General features: G+C 40.3%; 1 protein-coding gene across 1 annotated transcript; it reads left to right on the forward strand.

Annotated features, from left to right (window-relative positions):
• Positions 1-15,531: 15,531 nt before the first annotated feature.
• On the forward strand, positions 15,532-15,993 carry LOC145095549 (uncharacterized). Its single transcript, XM_079033406.1, has one exon. It carries the CDS (start codon positions 15,532-15,534, stop codon positions 15,991-15,993), a length of 462 nt encoding a protein of 153 aa, XP_078889532.1.
• Positions 15,994-18,840: the final 2,847 nt, after the last annotated feature.

Raw genomic sequence — 18,840 nt, forward strand, 5'->3', positions numbered from 1 at the left:
TCTCAGAAGGCTAAAATGAACAATGACGGCCAATAAGTCCCTTTTATACGTCCCAAACCTGAACGGTTAGGGTTTTCGCTAAACAGCGCCGACTTGCCGAGTCCATATCTGGACTCGTCAAGTCCAGTCGCGAACCCGCGACCAGGTCTGCGGTCCTACTCGGCGAGTCTAGGCTCCAACTCGCCGAGTCCCCTCTTAAAACACCCCAAAAACATAACTTTAACAATACCTGAGATTCCGGGCTGTTACAATTCTCCCCCACTAGGATTAGACTTCGCCCTCGAAGTCTCACTCTGAAAATAGTTCCGGATGCTGCTCCCGCATCTCACGTTCCGGCTCCCAAGTCATTTCCGATCCCTTCCGGTGTTGCCACTGAACCAACACCAGAGGTACCTCCTTGTTCCTCAAAACCTTGATCTTCCGATCCCTGATGGCCACTAGTCTCTCAGCATAATTCAGGCTCGCATCCACCTGAATATCCTCTAATGGGACCACTGCCGACTCATCGGCTATGCACTTCCTCAATTGCGACACATGAAAAGTGTCGTGGATCTGCCCCAACTCCGCTGGCAACTCCAAACAATAGGCTACCCGGCCTATCCTTGCAATCACACGAAATGGCCCAATATACCGGGGCCCCAACTTGCCCCTCTTCCTGAATCGAATCACTCCTTTCCAAGGAGAGACCTTCAGGAGAACGAAGTCGCCGACTTGAAACTCAAGCTCGGATCGGCACCTATCTGCATAACTCTTCTGTCGGCTCTGGGCGATCAATAACCTCTGTCTAACTTGCTGAATCTGCTCTGTCGTCTGAAGCACGATCTCTGTGCTGCCCATCACTCTCTGTCCCACCTCTCCCCAGCAAATGGGGGTCCGACATCTCCTACCATACAACAGCTCAAAAGGTGGCATACCAATGCTCGAATGATGGCTGTTGTTGTAGGAAAACTCTGCCAAGGGTAAATACGCATCCCAGCTACCCCCGAAGTCTAACACACACGCTCGAAGCATGTCCTCCAGCGTCTGAATCGTTCGCTCACTCTGGCCGTCTGTCTGGGGATGGTATGCGGTACTAAAATGCAATTTAGTACCCAGCTCCTCATGGAATTTCTTCCAGAACCTGGAAGTGAAGCGCACATCACGGTCTGAAACAATCGAGATCGGCACTCCATGCCGAGATACTACTTCTCTCACATATATCTCCGCCAACTTCTCCGCTGAAGAACTCTCGCTGATGGCAAGGAAGTGTGCACTCTTCGTCAACCTATCCACAATCACCCAAATCACATCAACTCCCCTGGCAGTTCTCGCCAATTTGGTGATGAAATCCATAGTGATCTGTTCCCACTTCCACTCAGGAATCTCCAATGGTTGTAACTTGCCATGCGGTCTCTGGTGCTCGGCCTTAACTCTACGGCAGGTCAAGCACCTCTCAACGAACCATGCGACGTCCCTCTTCATACAGGGCCACCAATACTCTTTCCTCAAATCCAAATACATCTTCGTAGCACCGGGATGGATCGAGAATTTCGATCTATGAGCCTCTTCCATCAAAGTAATACGCGTACCGCCCACGAACGGTACCCAAATCCGACCCTGAAACGTCAGAAGCCCTCGTCCATCCTTAACGAACTCTGAAATTAACCCAACGACCCGCTCTTTCTTCTACATCTCTGGTCTCACAGCCTCGGCCTGTGCCCCACGAATAGTATCCAATACTGGAGTCATCACAGTCAGTCTCAAACATACATCTCGCAAAGGAGTGTTCTCCGCCCTGCGGCTCAATGCATCGGCTACCACATTAGCCTTGCCCGGGTGGTACAGGATCTCACAATCATAATCCTTGACCACATCCAACCACCTCCTCTGACGCATATTTAGGTTGGGCTGATCCATCAAATACTTCAAGCTCTTATGGTCCGTGTATATCGTACATCGAACCCCATACAGGTAGTGACGCCAAATCTTGAGAGCGAACACTACTGCCCCCAACTCTAAATCATGCGTGGGATATCTCGCCTCATGAGGCTTCAGCTGCCTCGACGCATAAGCTATCACATGACCCCTCTGCATCAACACCGCACCCAGTCCCGAAATCGATGCGTCGCAATATACTACAAAATCTTCCATCCCTTCCGGGAGAGCTAATACCGGGGCTTCGCACAACCTCTGGCGAAGTGTCTCAAAGGAAGTCTGCTGTTCGGGTCCCCATGAGAATGCAACACCCTTCCGGGTCAATCTGGTGAGCGGCACTGCGATCTTGGAGAAATCCTTAATAAATCTCCGATAGTACCCTGCCAACCCAAGGAAACTCCTGATCTCAGAGGGTGACTTCGGCACCTCCCAACTCATCACAGCTTCAACCTTGGCCGGATCGACCAATTTCCCTTCCTGATTAACAACATGTCCTAGAAATTGGACCTCCCGCAACCAGATGTCACATTTGGAGAACTTTGCATAAAGCTTCTCCGACCTCAATACCTCAAGGATCTCCCTCAAATGCTCCTCATGCTGCTCTCTAGATCTCGAATACACTAGGATGTCGTCGATAAATACAATCACTGACCGATCCAACATCGGCCTGCATACCCTGTTCATGAGATCCATGAACACAGCCGGGGCATTGGTGAGCCCGAAAGGCATCACCACAAACTCATAATGCCCATATCGCGTCCTAAACGCTGTCTTCTGGACGTCCTCATCCCGCACTCTCACCTGATGGTACCCTGACCTCAGATCGATCTTGGAGAACCAAGATGCTCCCTGCAACTGATCGAATAAATCATCGATCCTCGGTAACGGGTAACAGTTCTTGACCGTCAACTTGTTCAACTCCCGGTAATCAATGCACATCCGGTGTGAACCATCCTTCTTCTTGACGAACAGAATAGGTGCTCCCCACGGCGAGCTGCTCGGCCGAATGAATCCCTTCCCCAGCAACTCCTGGAGTTACGAGGACAACTCTTGCATCTCTGGAGGTGCAAGACGATAAGGCACCTTAGCAATAGGCGCGGCCCCCGGAACCAGATCGATACCAAACTCCACTTGCCTCACAGGAGGTACTCCCGGCAGCTCCTCAGGGAAAACATCTGGAAACTCACGCGCCACTGGGACCTCCTCAACTGACCTCGGTCTCTCGGAAACCTCCCGCGTATCCATCACATACGCCACAAAACCCTTACAGCCCTGCTGTAGACACTGCCTCGCCCTAGCGGGCGAACAAAAAGCTGATCCTGAACGGGTACCCTCGCCGTACACCGAAAGGACTCCCCCACTATGGTCTCGTATAGTCACCAGCTGACGCTCACAGTCGATGACAACGCCGAATCGGCTCAACCAGTCCATGCCCACGATGACACAGACATCACCCATCGCAATAGGAATCAGGTCAATTGGGAATTCAACCCCGAAAATCTCTAGCACGCATCCCCGGAGAACCTCCGTGGCACAAATCACTCTCTCGTCAGCTATAGAAACTCTCAGAGGCTGACTCAACGACTCACGACTAACGCTGATATGTTGACTAAAGGCTAAGGATACAAAGGACCTACTCACACCCGAGTCAAATAACACTAGAGTAGGCACAAAGTTCACAAGGAAAGTACCTACGCATATAATAACATAAGCATAACATCTCAACTTTAAAATAAATACATGAATTACAGCATACATGCCACAACATCGGGCGCAGCGCGGACCTCCTCCGCAGTCAGCTGAAAGGCTCTTCCACGAGCCCTCGGGGCCTCGACCTTCACCGGTCGCGTCTCAGTAGTCCTGGCAGTAGGTGCAGATCCCTGACGAAGCTGAGGGCACTCGGCCTTCCGATGGCCTGTCTGGTTGCAATGAAAGCAAACCATAAACCCCTTGGGGCACTCCCTAGCAATGTGCCCCTCCTTGCCACACTTGTAGCAAGCACCAGCTCGACACGCCCCATCGTGACCCTTGCCGCACTTTCCGCAAGTGCGGCCCTTCGGACCTCCCGTCCTCGAATCGGCGGACTTGGTCCACTTGGCTGCCGGCTGAGACTGAGCCGACCGCCGGTCCACCTGCTGAGACTCGGCCTCCTCCCTGGCCTGGGTCTCCAACTCGATCTCGCGCTTCCTGGCATTCGCCTGAAGCTCAGCAAAAGTATGATAGGTGGAGTTCGACACAAACTCCCGGATATCCCTCCTCAAAACACCCAAGTACCGGCTCATCCGAGCCTGCTCTGTGGACACCAGCTCGGGGCAGAACATCGCCCTCTCATGAAACTTCCGCGTGATCGCCGCAACCGAATCAGTACCCTGCTTGAGGGTTAAGAACTCCTGAACCAATCGTTCCTTCTCCACCGGGGGAACGTACTCGTCCCTGAACATAGCAGTAAACCCCTCCCATGTCACTGCTGTAATCTATGCCAAAGTGAAGTTCGTCGTCACGAACTTCCACCAATCCTTCGCTCCCAGACGGAGCTGGTTCAAAGCGAACCGTACCCTCAGGTGCTCCGGGCATGAAAAAGTGTAGAAGCACCCCTCTATATCCGCGATCCACCTCATCGCGGCAATCGGATCCTGCGTCCCATCGAACTCAGGTGGCTTCGTGTTGCTGAACTCCCGGAACAGCAACGAGTCACCCCCCTGTGGCCTGGCAGCGGCCACAACTGTGGTAGCTGAAGCGGCTGCATCTTCAGTCAATGCGGCGTACCGCTCCTCAAACGTCTCCATCAGGGTGGTCTTAATAGACCCAAACATCTCCGGGATCTCAGCCCGGATCGCCGCAGCTACCTCCTCGTGAATCATCTGACGAATCTCCTCGTCACTCACACCGCTCGAACTCGCTCCGTGGCGTGGTCTAACCATGATGTCTCTGAAATACGACATAAAACTATCAGAGACTCCATCGAGTATAATCGCACTCGATAATGCAACCCTACTCAGTCTCCGATATCCAGGGATTCTTACTTGGGTATCCCACTGACCCGGTGTCTTCGGTAGTACGGGCCCAATACTACCGACCACACCGCATCAGTATTCATCCCAAATCTTCCTCCCCAAACCCCGGATAGTGAGTACTCTACTTTTGATATGCACTATCTACCTGCACGCTATCAAGCATCTCACATCGACAAATTTCCTAGACTAAGGCATCACAAATCAGGCCACTCTAGTCCTATCATGAATACCTAGTCTTCTAGCATGCATAACAATTCATATCATAACTCATCTCATAACATAACATTGTAAGGTATTTTGGGGATCTTTACCGTTCGGGCGCTGACTGATCGTACACACTGCTTCTTTCTTGCTTACCACAAAACCATTTACAAAAGTTTATGCCTTTATTTAAAAACTTTCCTCAAATCCTCGGTTTGAGTTCAGTTACCCCCGAAGGTGCACCCGAATCCCTCAAACCAAGGCTCTGATACCAATTGTAACAGCGCAAATTTTCAAACAAATTTTTCATTTTAAAAATAAAGTACTTTCATTCAAACAAGGCGTAAATAATTTAAGTGTCATGTCAAATACAAATTGTCTAAATCCCAAGATCATAAAAACATCCTTCAGTGTGTACCGATCACGCCGGCGCCTTCCCACGGTCCTCGCTAGTACCTGAAACACATACATAACAACTGTAAGCATAAATGCTTAGTGAGTTCCCCAATATACAACTTACGCACATACGCCTTTCCAGGCCCTGACCTTCCGGTCCACAACACAACGCCTTCCGGCCCATAACATAATCGCCTTCCGGACCATAACATATTGCCTTCCGGCCCACATAAACATACATAGCACGCATAACAATTAACTTACCACATATAGCACGTATATCACATATCATATCCGACCTTCCGGTCGCACAGTCAAACCCTTCCGGGTACAGTATAGTGAGAAGACTCACCTCGTAAATGCTGAAAGCTAGCAAATCCTGAAATCACTCGTGCTCGATCCGTCGAGCTACAAACTCCCTATAACATCATATATCTCTTATTAACACTTTTATCTTCTAAGCTAACTGACCCTAAGAAGACACACATAGGTCAACTCAGGTCAACGGTCAACGGTCAACTCGACCGGACTCGGCGAGTGCCATGGCGACTCGGCGAGTCTAGACGTCCTCCAATCCTCTAAGATTCCTCTTCTACTCGTCGAGTATCCTCCTTGACCCGACGAGTTACTCCTGGAAGAATCGCGGGGCCACCCCGACTCAACTCGCTAAGTCTGAAGAACAACTCGACGAGTCCCAGTTATTCTTCAAGCTACTCGCCGAGTCTGTTCATCGGACTCGGCGAGTCCATGCCATGCAACCCTAATTCTCTAAACACATCACCATAGCAGAGTATACTCGAATTCTTACCTGGATGATGTACTCTCTGTGTCCCCAATCCTCAGAACGTGACTCCCTTGCTGTTCCTTTAGCCAAGCCCTTCTCTTCCTTGCACAACAACTCCTTCAAAATCACCAATGGCCTTTAACCTTGCTCCAGATGCACACAATCGATTTAGGGTTCCTCTCAGAAGGCTAAAATGAACAATGACGGCCAATAAGTCCCTTTTATACGTCCCAAACCTGAACGGTTAGGGTTTTCGCTAAACAGCGCCGACTCGCCGAGTCCATATCTGGACTCGTCGAGTCCAGTCGCGAACCCGCGACCAGGTCTGCGGTCCTACTCGGCGAGTCTAGGCTCCAACTCGCCGAGTCCCCTCTTAAAACACCCCAAAAACATAACTTTAACAATACCTGAGATTCCGGGCTGTTACACATGTGAGCTATCTAAGAAAGGGTGTATGAATCTAAATTTCAGAAGTCCAGCAGATTTCTGGAAATATGTCAGAGCTAGTGGGAGCATAAGTGTTATGCTGATAATCATCATGTTAGTGGGAGCATGATTTTTACGTTTAGTGTTGCGAGTTAGCAATGTTAATTATAGAAAACAAAGTTTCAATTCGTGAAGTTTCAGGGGTTGAAAAATTGTTTTGCTATAATTAAGGGAGAGAAAATTATACTTCTTTTCAATCCTAAAGCTTAGATTGAGAGTTTAATCATCTTTAGTTAAGGATATATGTATGAATTTTATGTCTGAATGGTTCGACTTAAGGAAATTCTATATATATTGCGTTCTCAAAATTCAATTATGACTACGGCATCCCTCTTCATAGTTAAATTTTGAAAACATGGAAAATAAAAAAATATTGTAGCAAAAGACTTGTCTAGTATCATGTCTTTATGTCAAACATCATGAATCGTGTTCCATATGCTTCGAATATAGGATCGATTGCATGTGCTATAATATTCATCTTTTCTAATTTTTCCAAATGCTTAAGGCATTGAGAAGGAAAAAGTCTAGAACTGGATATGACTAAAGTGATTAAGCAATTGTCGAGGACAATCTGAGGTTCGCCAAAGATTGGTTGCTCAAGGAAAGTTGGAAGTATGATGTAAGTTGTCGGAAAGGACCATATTGACATATTCTGAAAAGAAGTAACTCTTGTTTGGAAGTGATAGTCAAAATGGGACTATGGAAATGTCTCCATAGGTGGAAGTTATTCAATCTATGTAAGATTAGAAAACCTTAATGCAAGAAGGATGTTCAAAGCAATGTACTTTGAATATGAGACTTCCGTTCCATAGAAGTTGACCTTCTTTGGAATACTCTGTAATGACTGGTGACAAGGTTTTGGTGACTTTGTGCATAATCATTACAAGAGGAACATTGCATGAAAGTTTAAAATCTAACAGATTTTTTGGTAAATGATAGGAATCGGGGATTCTCACATTTACAATAAGGATTTGGGATTGTGAAAGTATCAATGGAATCATGTTCAATTGATCTACATCACAATGTAAGGATCATAGATAAACATAGTGTGCATACTTGGAGTATGGCATAACTATTGTTTAGAAAAACAAAGTGTAGATGCTAGGAGCATGGGACGACTGTTGTTTTTATTCAAGTCTTAAGTTGATTGTTTGAAACATTATACAATGAATAATGTGTAATCAATATGGTGATAAATAAAAGGTGGTTCTATTTATATTCAAAAGGGTTCTGAGACCATATTGGATTCGATTATTATTGTGTTTCACTTTGCATGTTTTGACTTCCAAAATAGCTAGATTATTCTTTCCGAATGACTAAGTTATTTAAACACTCCACAGTCGTTCATATGTTGGAAGTAGGTATGAATCAAGACTGTCATGAATCGAGTTTGTAGATGGCCAAATGGGTTTAGTCATAGCAATGGTTGCTACAACATTCATGAGTGCTCATAAGTTATGAGTATTGGAATAAACCCACGCTCACTTGTATCACTTCATGGAATTTATCTCGAATGATCGTGAGACGGTAATATCATATAAATCTTCAAACCTAGAGATATGAGTTGTTACCTATGAGTTGGTTGTGCATTGATTGCACGTAAACGCATCAGTAACTTGATGTTATAAAACTTGCCTTTGTGTACAAATTCAACAAGTAGTAGAACAAGCATATGAGTCGAAGTTTATCTGTTCCTTCTAGAAATAGAAGCGATATTTGGGCCCCTCGATGATTTTGTTGTGACCTATGTACCGGCTGGTCAGAACTAAATTGATGTGTTCGATTAAGTTCTTTGTCAAACAAATCGGAAAATTGGGAAACAAACTGCTGGACAATAAGTACGACGTTGTTCCATGTATTTGTCCGACTGATATCATGAGAACAAAGGATTATTTGATCACTTATCTAAAATGGCGCTTCATAGTTCAACAGAGTTTTCGAGAGCTACGATTGCTGGTTGGTTCCTAAAGTAACATATGCAAATATAGTTATTAGACTTATCCAAGTGGGAGTCTGTTGGATAAGGTGTCTAAGTCCATAACTTATTTGGTATATACTTGACCCGACCCGGCATGGTCCATTTGGGTTGCATCTCACCCGAACTATTTATGGATAATTTTATGAGAGTTATACACATATGTTTATTAATATATTATAAGTTATAATATATTAATATGAGGTTATTTAATTAGTTTTAGTCTTAATTTAATTATGAATTAATTTAGAGATTAAAAGGAAGACTAATTAGATTACGGGCTATTTATTTTATATGGTGTGGGCTAACACTCATTTGTTGATGGGCTAGGCTTGGATGGAAGTCCATGGAGCTTTTAACCCATGGATCCTTGGAAAAGGAAAGGTCATGGGTTATTAGGGTTTCACCCTAACCATGCACACTATATAAGCGTGCTTATGGAGCATGAAATGGCAACTAGTGAACTAGTGTGTGTGACTTTGTGTGTGGCCGAAAATACAAGTGTGTATACTCTCTCAAAGTTTTCCAAGAGTTTGTGGTGATTTGTGATTCCATTTGAGGCATTCACACTATTGGTGCTTGGCCCTCAAACTCCTTAGGAATCAAACTCATCATCAAAAGGTAAGTAATCTCATCTAATTCTTTTATGTTTAAAAGTACCCCATGCCATGTTAGATAGGTTATGAACGTTGGAAAATTAATATTTTGCATGTATTTAGACAAACATAGATCCAAGGTTTATTAGGGTTGCATGCACACTTAGGAAGTGTTAGATTGCTCAAAATTCCAACATGAACATCCTTTTGCATAAAAGTTTCTAATCTAGTCATAGATTTTTTTAATATTCAATTCCCAATATGGATACATTTCCATATTTTCCATATGACAACTCATTCTTAATAGAATCTCATCTATTCGTAATGATGTCGATATGGTCCATCCAATATGGACACATTTCCATATTTTCCATATGACAACTCATTCTTAATAGAATCTTTTCTATTCATAATAATGTCAATATGGTCCATCCAACACCATGCTTCCAACTACTCACAAGCGACCAATCCTCGTCGAACTTTGGATTGTCCTTTGATAGTTGTTTAATTATTTTAGTCAAAACCGATTCTAGTCCTTTTCCCTCTAAATGCGCTAGACATTTGGAAAAATTTAGAATGGTCAAACATTAAAGCATTTGCAATCGATCCTATACCCGAAGCGTATGGGACACGACGCATAATGTTTTATTTGCTATGTTCTCAAAATTCGAATTGTGAAGAGGAATGTCGTAATCATAATCGAAATTTTAAGAACACACTATGTACCCTTGACTAAGTTTATTAACATTTCTCAACCTAATCCTTTAGATTTGAAATGAAGCATAATATTCTCTCCCTTAATTATAGCAAAACAACCTTTCAACTCTTACAACTTTGCAAAGTATGACTCTTGTTTTCTATAATTAATATTGCCAACTTTGCAATACGTGCCTTAATAATCATACAATCATAACATTTATGCTCCCACTATCATGATGATTATTATAAAACATAACACTTATGCTCCCACTAGCTTTGATATGTATTCATAAACATCTTAACTTTCAAAAATCAATACTTATTGAATTTTTTTATGTTCATGTTTCTAATACTTAATGCTTTGATAATCTTTTATCAAGGCTTTTTGAACTTATACACCTTTGCCTTCGATAGTTTATATGTGTGTCTAAACACTTAAGACTAATTGCCAAACCTCACAATTCAAATTATGGAAAGGGATACCGTAACCATAATTGAATTCGAGAATGCAATTTTACAATCACTATCTTCTTAAAATCTTTCTTAGTGAAAGCATTTCCTCACAATCATTTTCATGAAGGAGGAAATCTTATGACACTTAGATTTAAATGGTGTATGTGTTCCTATCCATGTGAATTTGTTAAAACCAAGGTTTACGACAAATTCAAACTCATATGGACCGAACTTTCTTAATCTTGATTTCTTGCCTTATGGTAGCACAGCTTCCCACCACGTCTTCCAAGTAGTTAAGCAGCTCACCCTTTCCTATCAATGTACCTTTCATTGATTAAGGTGCTTTGCCTTTTATGCGTTCAAAATGAGAACTCATAGAACTCACATGCATAATTAACTCGATTAGATTGGCACAAAAACCAAATAATGTCATTACGATAGGTTGTAAACCTCAACTCGTGTGCTAGTGATGATCGATAAGGTTTATTTGATTTGTTCTTGAAACTTTTCAAGACTATAAAGACTCCCACTGACTCCTTGACATATACGATTCTCTTGTCAAAACATTTCTTGACAAACAATTATTCAAGAGTTAGTGTAGCTTTTATCAAAACAAAACACTTCATAATTTTGGTATTAGTTGTTCTTTGTCTTATCCAAGACATCACAACTTTCCACAATTGATGAATGTTATAAACCTTCTTAATACTTTTCACTCAATGTCATAATCTTAACTCTAAGACTTGATTTGGAACGAAGTATGATTGACTTTTTGATTTAACCATTTCTTCAATTCTTGATTCCTCTTCTTAGACATACAATTGTACTAAGAGTCACTTAGAGGATCAATTGATATATGGTTCTTAATCATTAAGACCTATCATAAAGCATAAAAGGTACTCTCCCTTCTTCTTAGAATGGAGAAACTTTTATCTTTCTGCCTACTTGATTCTTGTTATTCGTTCTACTATTGATTTAAACTTTTTCAATCAATTCAGAATTACACTTAATTTTATAAGTATAATCATATTTACTAAACCTTTAGTAAATCATGACGAATATTTTGTCACTCTTATGGTGGACTTTGATCAACACACAACTTTGTGTACTAGATCTCCTAGTCCTTCACTTGACACTTTGTCAATGAATTAGTCTAATTTCCAAATACGAAATTTCTCATTCATCGTGCATCCACGTTGCATGATTCCAAGTTTCTGTCCAATTGAAACTTGGGCGATGAGAAACTCTCCCTATTTGGTAAATTCTCGACTTTTCCATAAACACCATAAATAAGAATCATATCCATTTGTTGTAGAAATATGCAAACACCAATTTTCATAACGATTTCGTTGCAAGGAAATAAACAAATAAATAAATAAGTCAAACGAAAATTTATTTTATTTATAAAAGCAGCGGAAAACATATGTCCTTACAATGCAAAATCCATTGAAAACTATGTATTTCAAAAGAAAATTTTCTAACAACTCTATCATAACTATCTAAGATCAAATTCTAATCTTCAAGTCCATGCGATCAAGATCTATTCCTTGTGATTAGATTCATCTTGCTCTTTCACCAAGCTTCCTTTCTTTTCACCGATCCTGTAAAACATTCAAATGCAATCTTATTACATTATGTATTAAGAATTATTGAATAGGAACTTAATGGAGTTAGATAGTGGATTTTACCTGAAGCGCAGCCATAATCTTTGACTCTCCCATCTTCTGGACTCTTCAGGCTCTTTGGGAAGACTTGTATCCAACGCCCTTTCTTTTGGCAGTAAACGTATGTCGGTTCTCCTAGAACGTCCTCGGAAGCATGGTCGGTTGACTTTTCCAACAAATACGCTCCATTGCTTCGCCAAATCATTTCTAATTCAGCAGCAATGAGCATGTAAGTTAGGTCAATGAGGTTTTCGTCATGATTCATCATATAATACTTTCTTTTGAACTCATTATATGATCCAGGAAGTGACTGCAAAACCCAATTAACAGCCAACTCATCCGGGAATGACACACCCAACATTATCAACCTATCAATGTGTGATTTCATTCCTAGAACGTGGGCACACACGGGTTTACCATCTTCATGTTTCATTTCCAATAGGGCTTTAGTGATATTGAACCTTTCAATTCTTCGATCTTGTGGGTTGGGGAGAACAATAGGAGGAGGAGGAAGTGAAGCATGATTTCTCGTTCCTCGATTGAATCATGGAATACCATCTTCATGTGGAATGCTTGTTCCACGGGATTTGGGAAGACCATAGTTGTCGAACTTTGACATCTACAAAACGGGAGAAAAACAAATTCAAGTTAGTTGATTGATTGAGTCCTTAGTAGATCACCCAAATGAAATACTGAGTCTAGGACCCAACACAATATTCTACAACTCGGGAGAGGGATGCTGTAACCCTAATTGCAGAATATTTGAAGGTAAGTGAACGACGATTCACTAATTTCCACCATGAAAAACGAAAAAGAAATTTAAGTTTTAAATCTATGAAAACTCCTAGATTCTATGAGATTCATTGAACATTTCAATGGCATGTTTAAATCTCGATATGCCCCTCTTGTTTGTGACTGGGATACCGAGGATCACAAAGCGGGTGTGAATAACCATGCAAACTTACATGGTGCCCTTACATGTTACAGTCACCTATTCGATGTGCCGGTAAACCACACACGCCCCACCGAACTATGACAAACATTGAGTCACCCTTTGCTACCTTTGCTTAGAACCATTTAGTGTGCCGGTAAACCACACACGCTCCACTAACGTCTTCGTAAGGGCACAAAGTGTAATTTCATGGAATTGCATCAATTCACTTTTGCCTAAGTAGCTAAGATTGGGAATTTTATGAAAACATTTAGTTACTTTTATATTTCATTATACTTATAATGGAAGGTTTTTGTCCTATCCTACCCGTTCGGCTAACGACCCTCCACTAGTCAAGAGTGCGGTGGGTAAGAGTGGATACCCATTCAATCGCCATTTTATAGGCAATTTCCTTAAACACCCCTTATAGACCAGCTTCGTGAATGAGGCCTACTAACGGTAAGACTGACTTTTACTCATACATATATATATATATATATATATATATATATATATATATATATATAATGTTAGACTTTTGATGTTATATATAGTATAGGGTGTATTTTATACTTTCAAAATACTAGGTGGTCTAATTTAACAATTATACCTTTAATTCAATTAAATTGTAAACCTAAACTTTTATGGATTTATTAAACTTCTTTAATTATACACCTTAATTAATTAACAAAACCATAAGGGTGTGATTTGAACTTTTTCAAAACAATACTAGAGTTTTAGAATTTAACATTCCTAATTAAACTTTTAATCAACTTTTAAATTCCAAAACTTGAGGGCAAGTTTTGAAACATTTCAACACATTAGGGTTTCAACTATTTAAATTTCAAAACTACAAAACTATTGGGTTCAAATTTAAACTATAAAACCTAAAGGGAAAAATATGAAACTTTTCATAACAACAAGGATCAAATAACAAATAATTCAAATTAACATTTAATCACATAATTATCCATATTTGATTTATTTAATGATTTCTTGCAAAACAATTTATCAATTTACTCAAAATAATTAATTAATTATCTTATAAGGAAACAATTATCTTATTAATTGATAAATATCTTCAATTAGATCAAAAATATTATCAAATATATCATATAATCGGATTAATATTGATCTAACATGATAAGGTAACTATCCCAATGCAAAAACAGCAAGAAATCCCGAGATAAGCTCTATCTGACGAGTTGACTCGTCGAGTCACCTTGGACTCGGCAAGTTCAGCTATAGACTCGGCGAGTCCAGCCTCCAAAACACCAAAAAAAAGAATTTTTCAGATATATCAAGCATCAATACAATAGAAACCAATCAAGGCTTTGATACCACTGATGGGTTTTGGTCATAAGACATCCTATGTGCTCATACAAACCCTAATGCTTGGATGTAGGTTTCTATATTGTACATGCATTGAATCCAAGACTATAAACCCTAATTCTAGCATTCAAATAATCATATTAACATAAAATTAGGTTTATGATATTACCTTGATTGTTATGTAGCAATAACAATCCCAATTCCTCCTTGAATTGACTTTGGAAGGCTTAGAGTCACAAGTGTCACTCCTCTAATGGCTTACAAACACCAAGAACAAGTGGAGAAGAAATGAGGAGAGAGGGGAGGTATTGAATTCGTCCTTAGGACTTCTAGGGAAGGCTTAGACGAATTCATGAGCCTTAGGGGTCTTTATATAGGGTTGGGATTAGGGTTTCAGTCCTTATCCTTATCTAGTTACTTGCCCATCAAGCAACCATAAGATAAGCCTTGAAAAACCCTTATCTCTTAAGCCTTGAACGTTTCAAGGATATCCTTATCCTTGAATTCGTCCATCCTTTAACAAGGATAACCATTGCCCTATTTTGCAACTATCACATAATTACAATTCAGCCCCTCTAGTTTAATTAATTACACTTGATCACAAAATTAATTCTTAATTAATTATTAACCAATATTAATTAAACAAATATGATTTCTCCTTTAATATATTATTCTTATAACATATTAATAAATCATAATAACCTCTCTCTTTATTTATTTCTCCAATCAAGTTGCTTTGGTGAAGGCAACCCAAAAGGACCATGCACCATCGGGTCAAGTACATACCAAAATAGTTATGGACTTAGACACTAATCCAACAAATGTAGCTTGGAGTAAAGCCTATAAAAATCCTCTTTTAGTTTTTAAAGTGGATTTTGAAAAGGCGTATGATTCTCTTTCTTGGGAATACCTGATTGACATCATGAAAATAATGGGGTTCGGTTCTTTGTGGTGCAAGTGGATTTTGGAGATGCTATCTTCGGCTACAGTGTCTGTCATGGTGAATGGATTTCCCTCTAAGGAATTACATATGTTTAGAGGTTTGATACATGGGGATCCTTTATCTCCTTTTCTTTTGTGTTGGCTATGGAGGGCTTGCATGTGGCCATTACTAGGGCCCAGTTGGCCAATGTTTATAGGGGAATCAACATTGGAGGAAATACTATTTCCCATCTTCTCTATGCAGACGATGTTGTTCTCTTAGCTTATTGGAATCAGGAAAATGCCTTACATATTGTTCGTGTTCTTAGATGTTTCTTCCTAGCATCAGGTCTAAAAATCAGTCTGCTAAAAAGCAAGTTATATGGTGTGGGGGTCACGGATGCTCAGGTTACTTATATGGCTAATTGTATGGGGTGTTCGTCGGGTTGTTTCCCGTTTTCGCGTCTCGGGGTTCCGGTTGGGCAAAATATGAGCAGAATTGTATCCTGGGGTCCGGTGGTTGATACTTTCCGGAAAAGATTAGCGGGGTGGAAAGCCAAGTGTATGTCTGTTGGCGGGAGATTCACTCTTACTAAAGCAGTTTTGGGGTTGTTGCGAGTTATTTGATGTCTATTTATCTGGTGCCTCTTACTGTGATAAAGGAGTTGGAGAGATTGAGATCAGTGTTTTTTTGGGGAGCTGATTTGGGTAATCGTAGTATGCATTGGGTTAGGTGGGATAAAGTGTTTGCCCCTAAAGATGTTGGAGGTTTGGTGGTTGGCAGTTTGTTTTCCTTTAACAGGGCTTTATTATTATGCTAGAAGTGGAGGTTTTTTCATAAACCTAATTTATTATGGGTGAAAGTGGTCAAAAGTATATATGGTTTGGGGAATTCTAATATTCCGCTGATTCCTAGAAGTCAGTTGAAGGGACCTTGGAATGGTATTACAAGGATTGTCAATGATCTTAAGGATAATGGATTTGATTTCCATAACCTTTCTCCGATTAGAATTGGTGATGGGGATTTTACTTCCTTTTGGCATGATAAGTGGCAAGGCAATAATCCTCTTTCGATTTCATTTCATCGAGTTTTTGCTTTGGATATCCACTGATCAGCTAATGTCAGGGATCGTTATTTAATTGGGTGGAATACGGACAATCTTAGGCGAATGCCTAGAGGCGGGATTGAAGAAACGCAGTAGACTTCGTTCTTGGAAGTGGTGCAGGGGATACATCTTCAGGAGGTCCTGGATAGGCTGGGTTGGTCTCTGGATGGTGATGATTCTTTCTCTATTTCTTAGGTTAGGTATGCTTTGGATACTACTCTGGCGCCTTCGGGAGACACGGGCACGAGATGGAATAATTAGGTTCCTATTAAGCTTAATATTCTAGTTTGGAGAATTAAGCTTTCTAGTATCCCTACAAGGGAGAGGTTGTCGAGTAGAGGTATACCGGTCCCGTATATTATGTGCCCTATTTGCATGGTTGCAGTTGAGACTATAGACCATATTTTCTTTGGTTGTCATGACCTTAGAGATATTTGGGGCAGGGTCGCAATTTGGTGGGGGATTTCTACTCCATCCCAGTTTTCGGTGCATGCTCTTCTTCATTGGGAGGATGATGTGAATTTCAGATGAGGTCAACGAAAGGCTTTTGATGCGGTCATCATTACTTCCTTTGGTGCCTATGGAGTTTTCGTAATATGTCTGTTTTTTGGAACAGTCTTACCAAAAAAATCGTGTATTTTTGATGACGTTGTTGAGAAATCCTTCTTTTGGATTTCTAATAGATGTAGTAGGGTTATGTTAAATTGGACAGAGTGGCTTCATAATCCCTATCTTGCTACTTCTCTCATTTAACTTTTCTGGCTTCTTGCTAGTTTTTGTTTTTTAATAATATTTTTCTGCCGTTCCAAAAAAAAAGAAGCAAATATATAAATACATACCGTATTGATCAATTAGCAAATCTTTGTCTTTTCCTACATGTGTACTTATGAAACACATTATATTCATTATATGTTAAAGAAAAGGGAAGTGATTTGTACACAACAGTTTTTTGCCATACACAACAATTTATGTATTATATAGTTGTACAGTAGAACATTTTAAAGCATCAATTGTTGTGTATGGAGAAAAATTGTTGTGTACAAATCATCTACCTAAAAAAAACATAAACAACATGGTGGTTGGGTGGCTAAGGTTGTTGATGCTAAACATTGAGGTCTAAGCATATCTTCAATGGTTGCACTATCTTATCACTTAAGTAAATGTCATATCATTATATAATTAATCTTGACTTCTAAATGTCAAAGCTTATTTAAAGAGCTTTTTTTTTTAAATATAACTAATTTATCCTCATCTATTTAAAATATTTTATAAAATCTCCATATTTAATTAGTTGTTTTTTAAACATAAAATGAGTTAATATAAAGTATTTTGAATTACATTATCATTAGAATTTAGTATATAAACATTTTATAAATGAAAAAATATGATAGGAATAATTAAATAAATAGTTAAATAAATGGAAAATATATAAAACTAGGATATAATCAAGGGGGTAAAAATAAAATATAATAGAAGTAGAAGGGGTTAGATGTCCAAAGCTTTATAGTATATTAACCACTCGATATATATTGAGCGATCAATATAAATATACAAAAAAAATCAATTACAATGGTATTAAATGAAAATAAGTTATCAATTAATAATAAAAAGCTCTAAAATATGTCCCCATTGGAGATGCTCTAAAGATCGATCCTCATCAAAGACCATATTTTATTTTGTCAGACTCTTAAATTCATCAAACATAGACTCTTAAATCCATCGCAGGTTGTAACATCCTAAAAATTCAACAAATTTAAAATTTTCAAAATGACCTCTTTTTTTATTAGAAGTATTACAAAACACATTGTTTTCAATGTTATTTAAAATGAGAGTCTCCCAAGATCTTATTAGTTGTAAAACCAACGATGTGTATGGTCACGCATTCGCCTTGCTACGCTCCACTGAAGTACCTGAAACCATAAACCAAAACTGTAAGTATGAAGCTTAGTGAGTTTCCCCCTAAAATACCATCACACAAACATATAACATATATTAACAAACAACATGCATACAGAGCCTTCAGCCTAACTGGACCACCTCGCAGGCCTGAAGACTATCTGGACCGCTCACAGAACCTTCAACATGACTGGACTACCTCATCGGGCCTTCAGCCTATCTGGACCATTCTATGGGCCTTCGGCCTAACTGGTCTGCCCTACAGGCCTTCAGTCTATCCAGGTTGCCATGGGTCTGTTGACCTTTAGCACAAAGTAGGACTGCCTCAACCAAACCACACATAAACCATGTCGACATACACATAACAGATGAACATAGATATAACATATCGATATCAACTTTATCGGGTTTGTTGAGAGAATAGAGAATAGAGACAGGATGGTTGTTTTCTTCTTTCCACTATTACTTACTA

This window comes from Lactuca serriola, chromosome 3, assembly GCF_051521515.1.
Source record: "Lactuca serriola cultivar US96UC23 chromosome 3, Lser_US96UC23_V15, whole genome shotgun sequence".
NCBI lineage: Eukaryota > Viridiplantae > Streptophyta > Magnoliopsida > Asterales > Asteraceae > Lactuca > Lactuca serriola.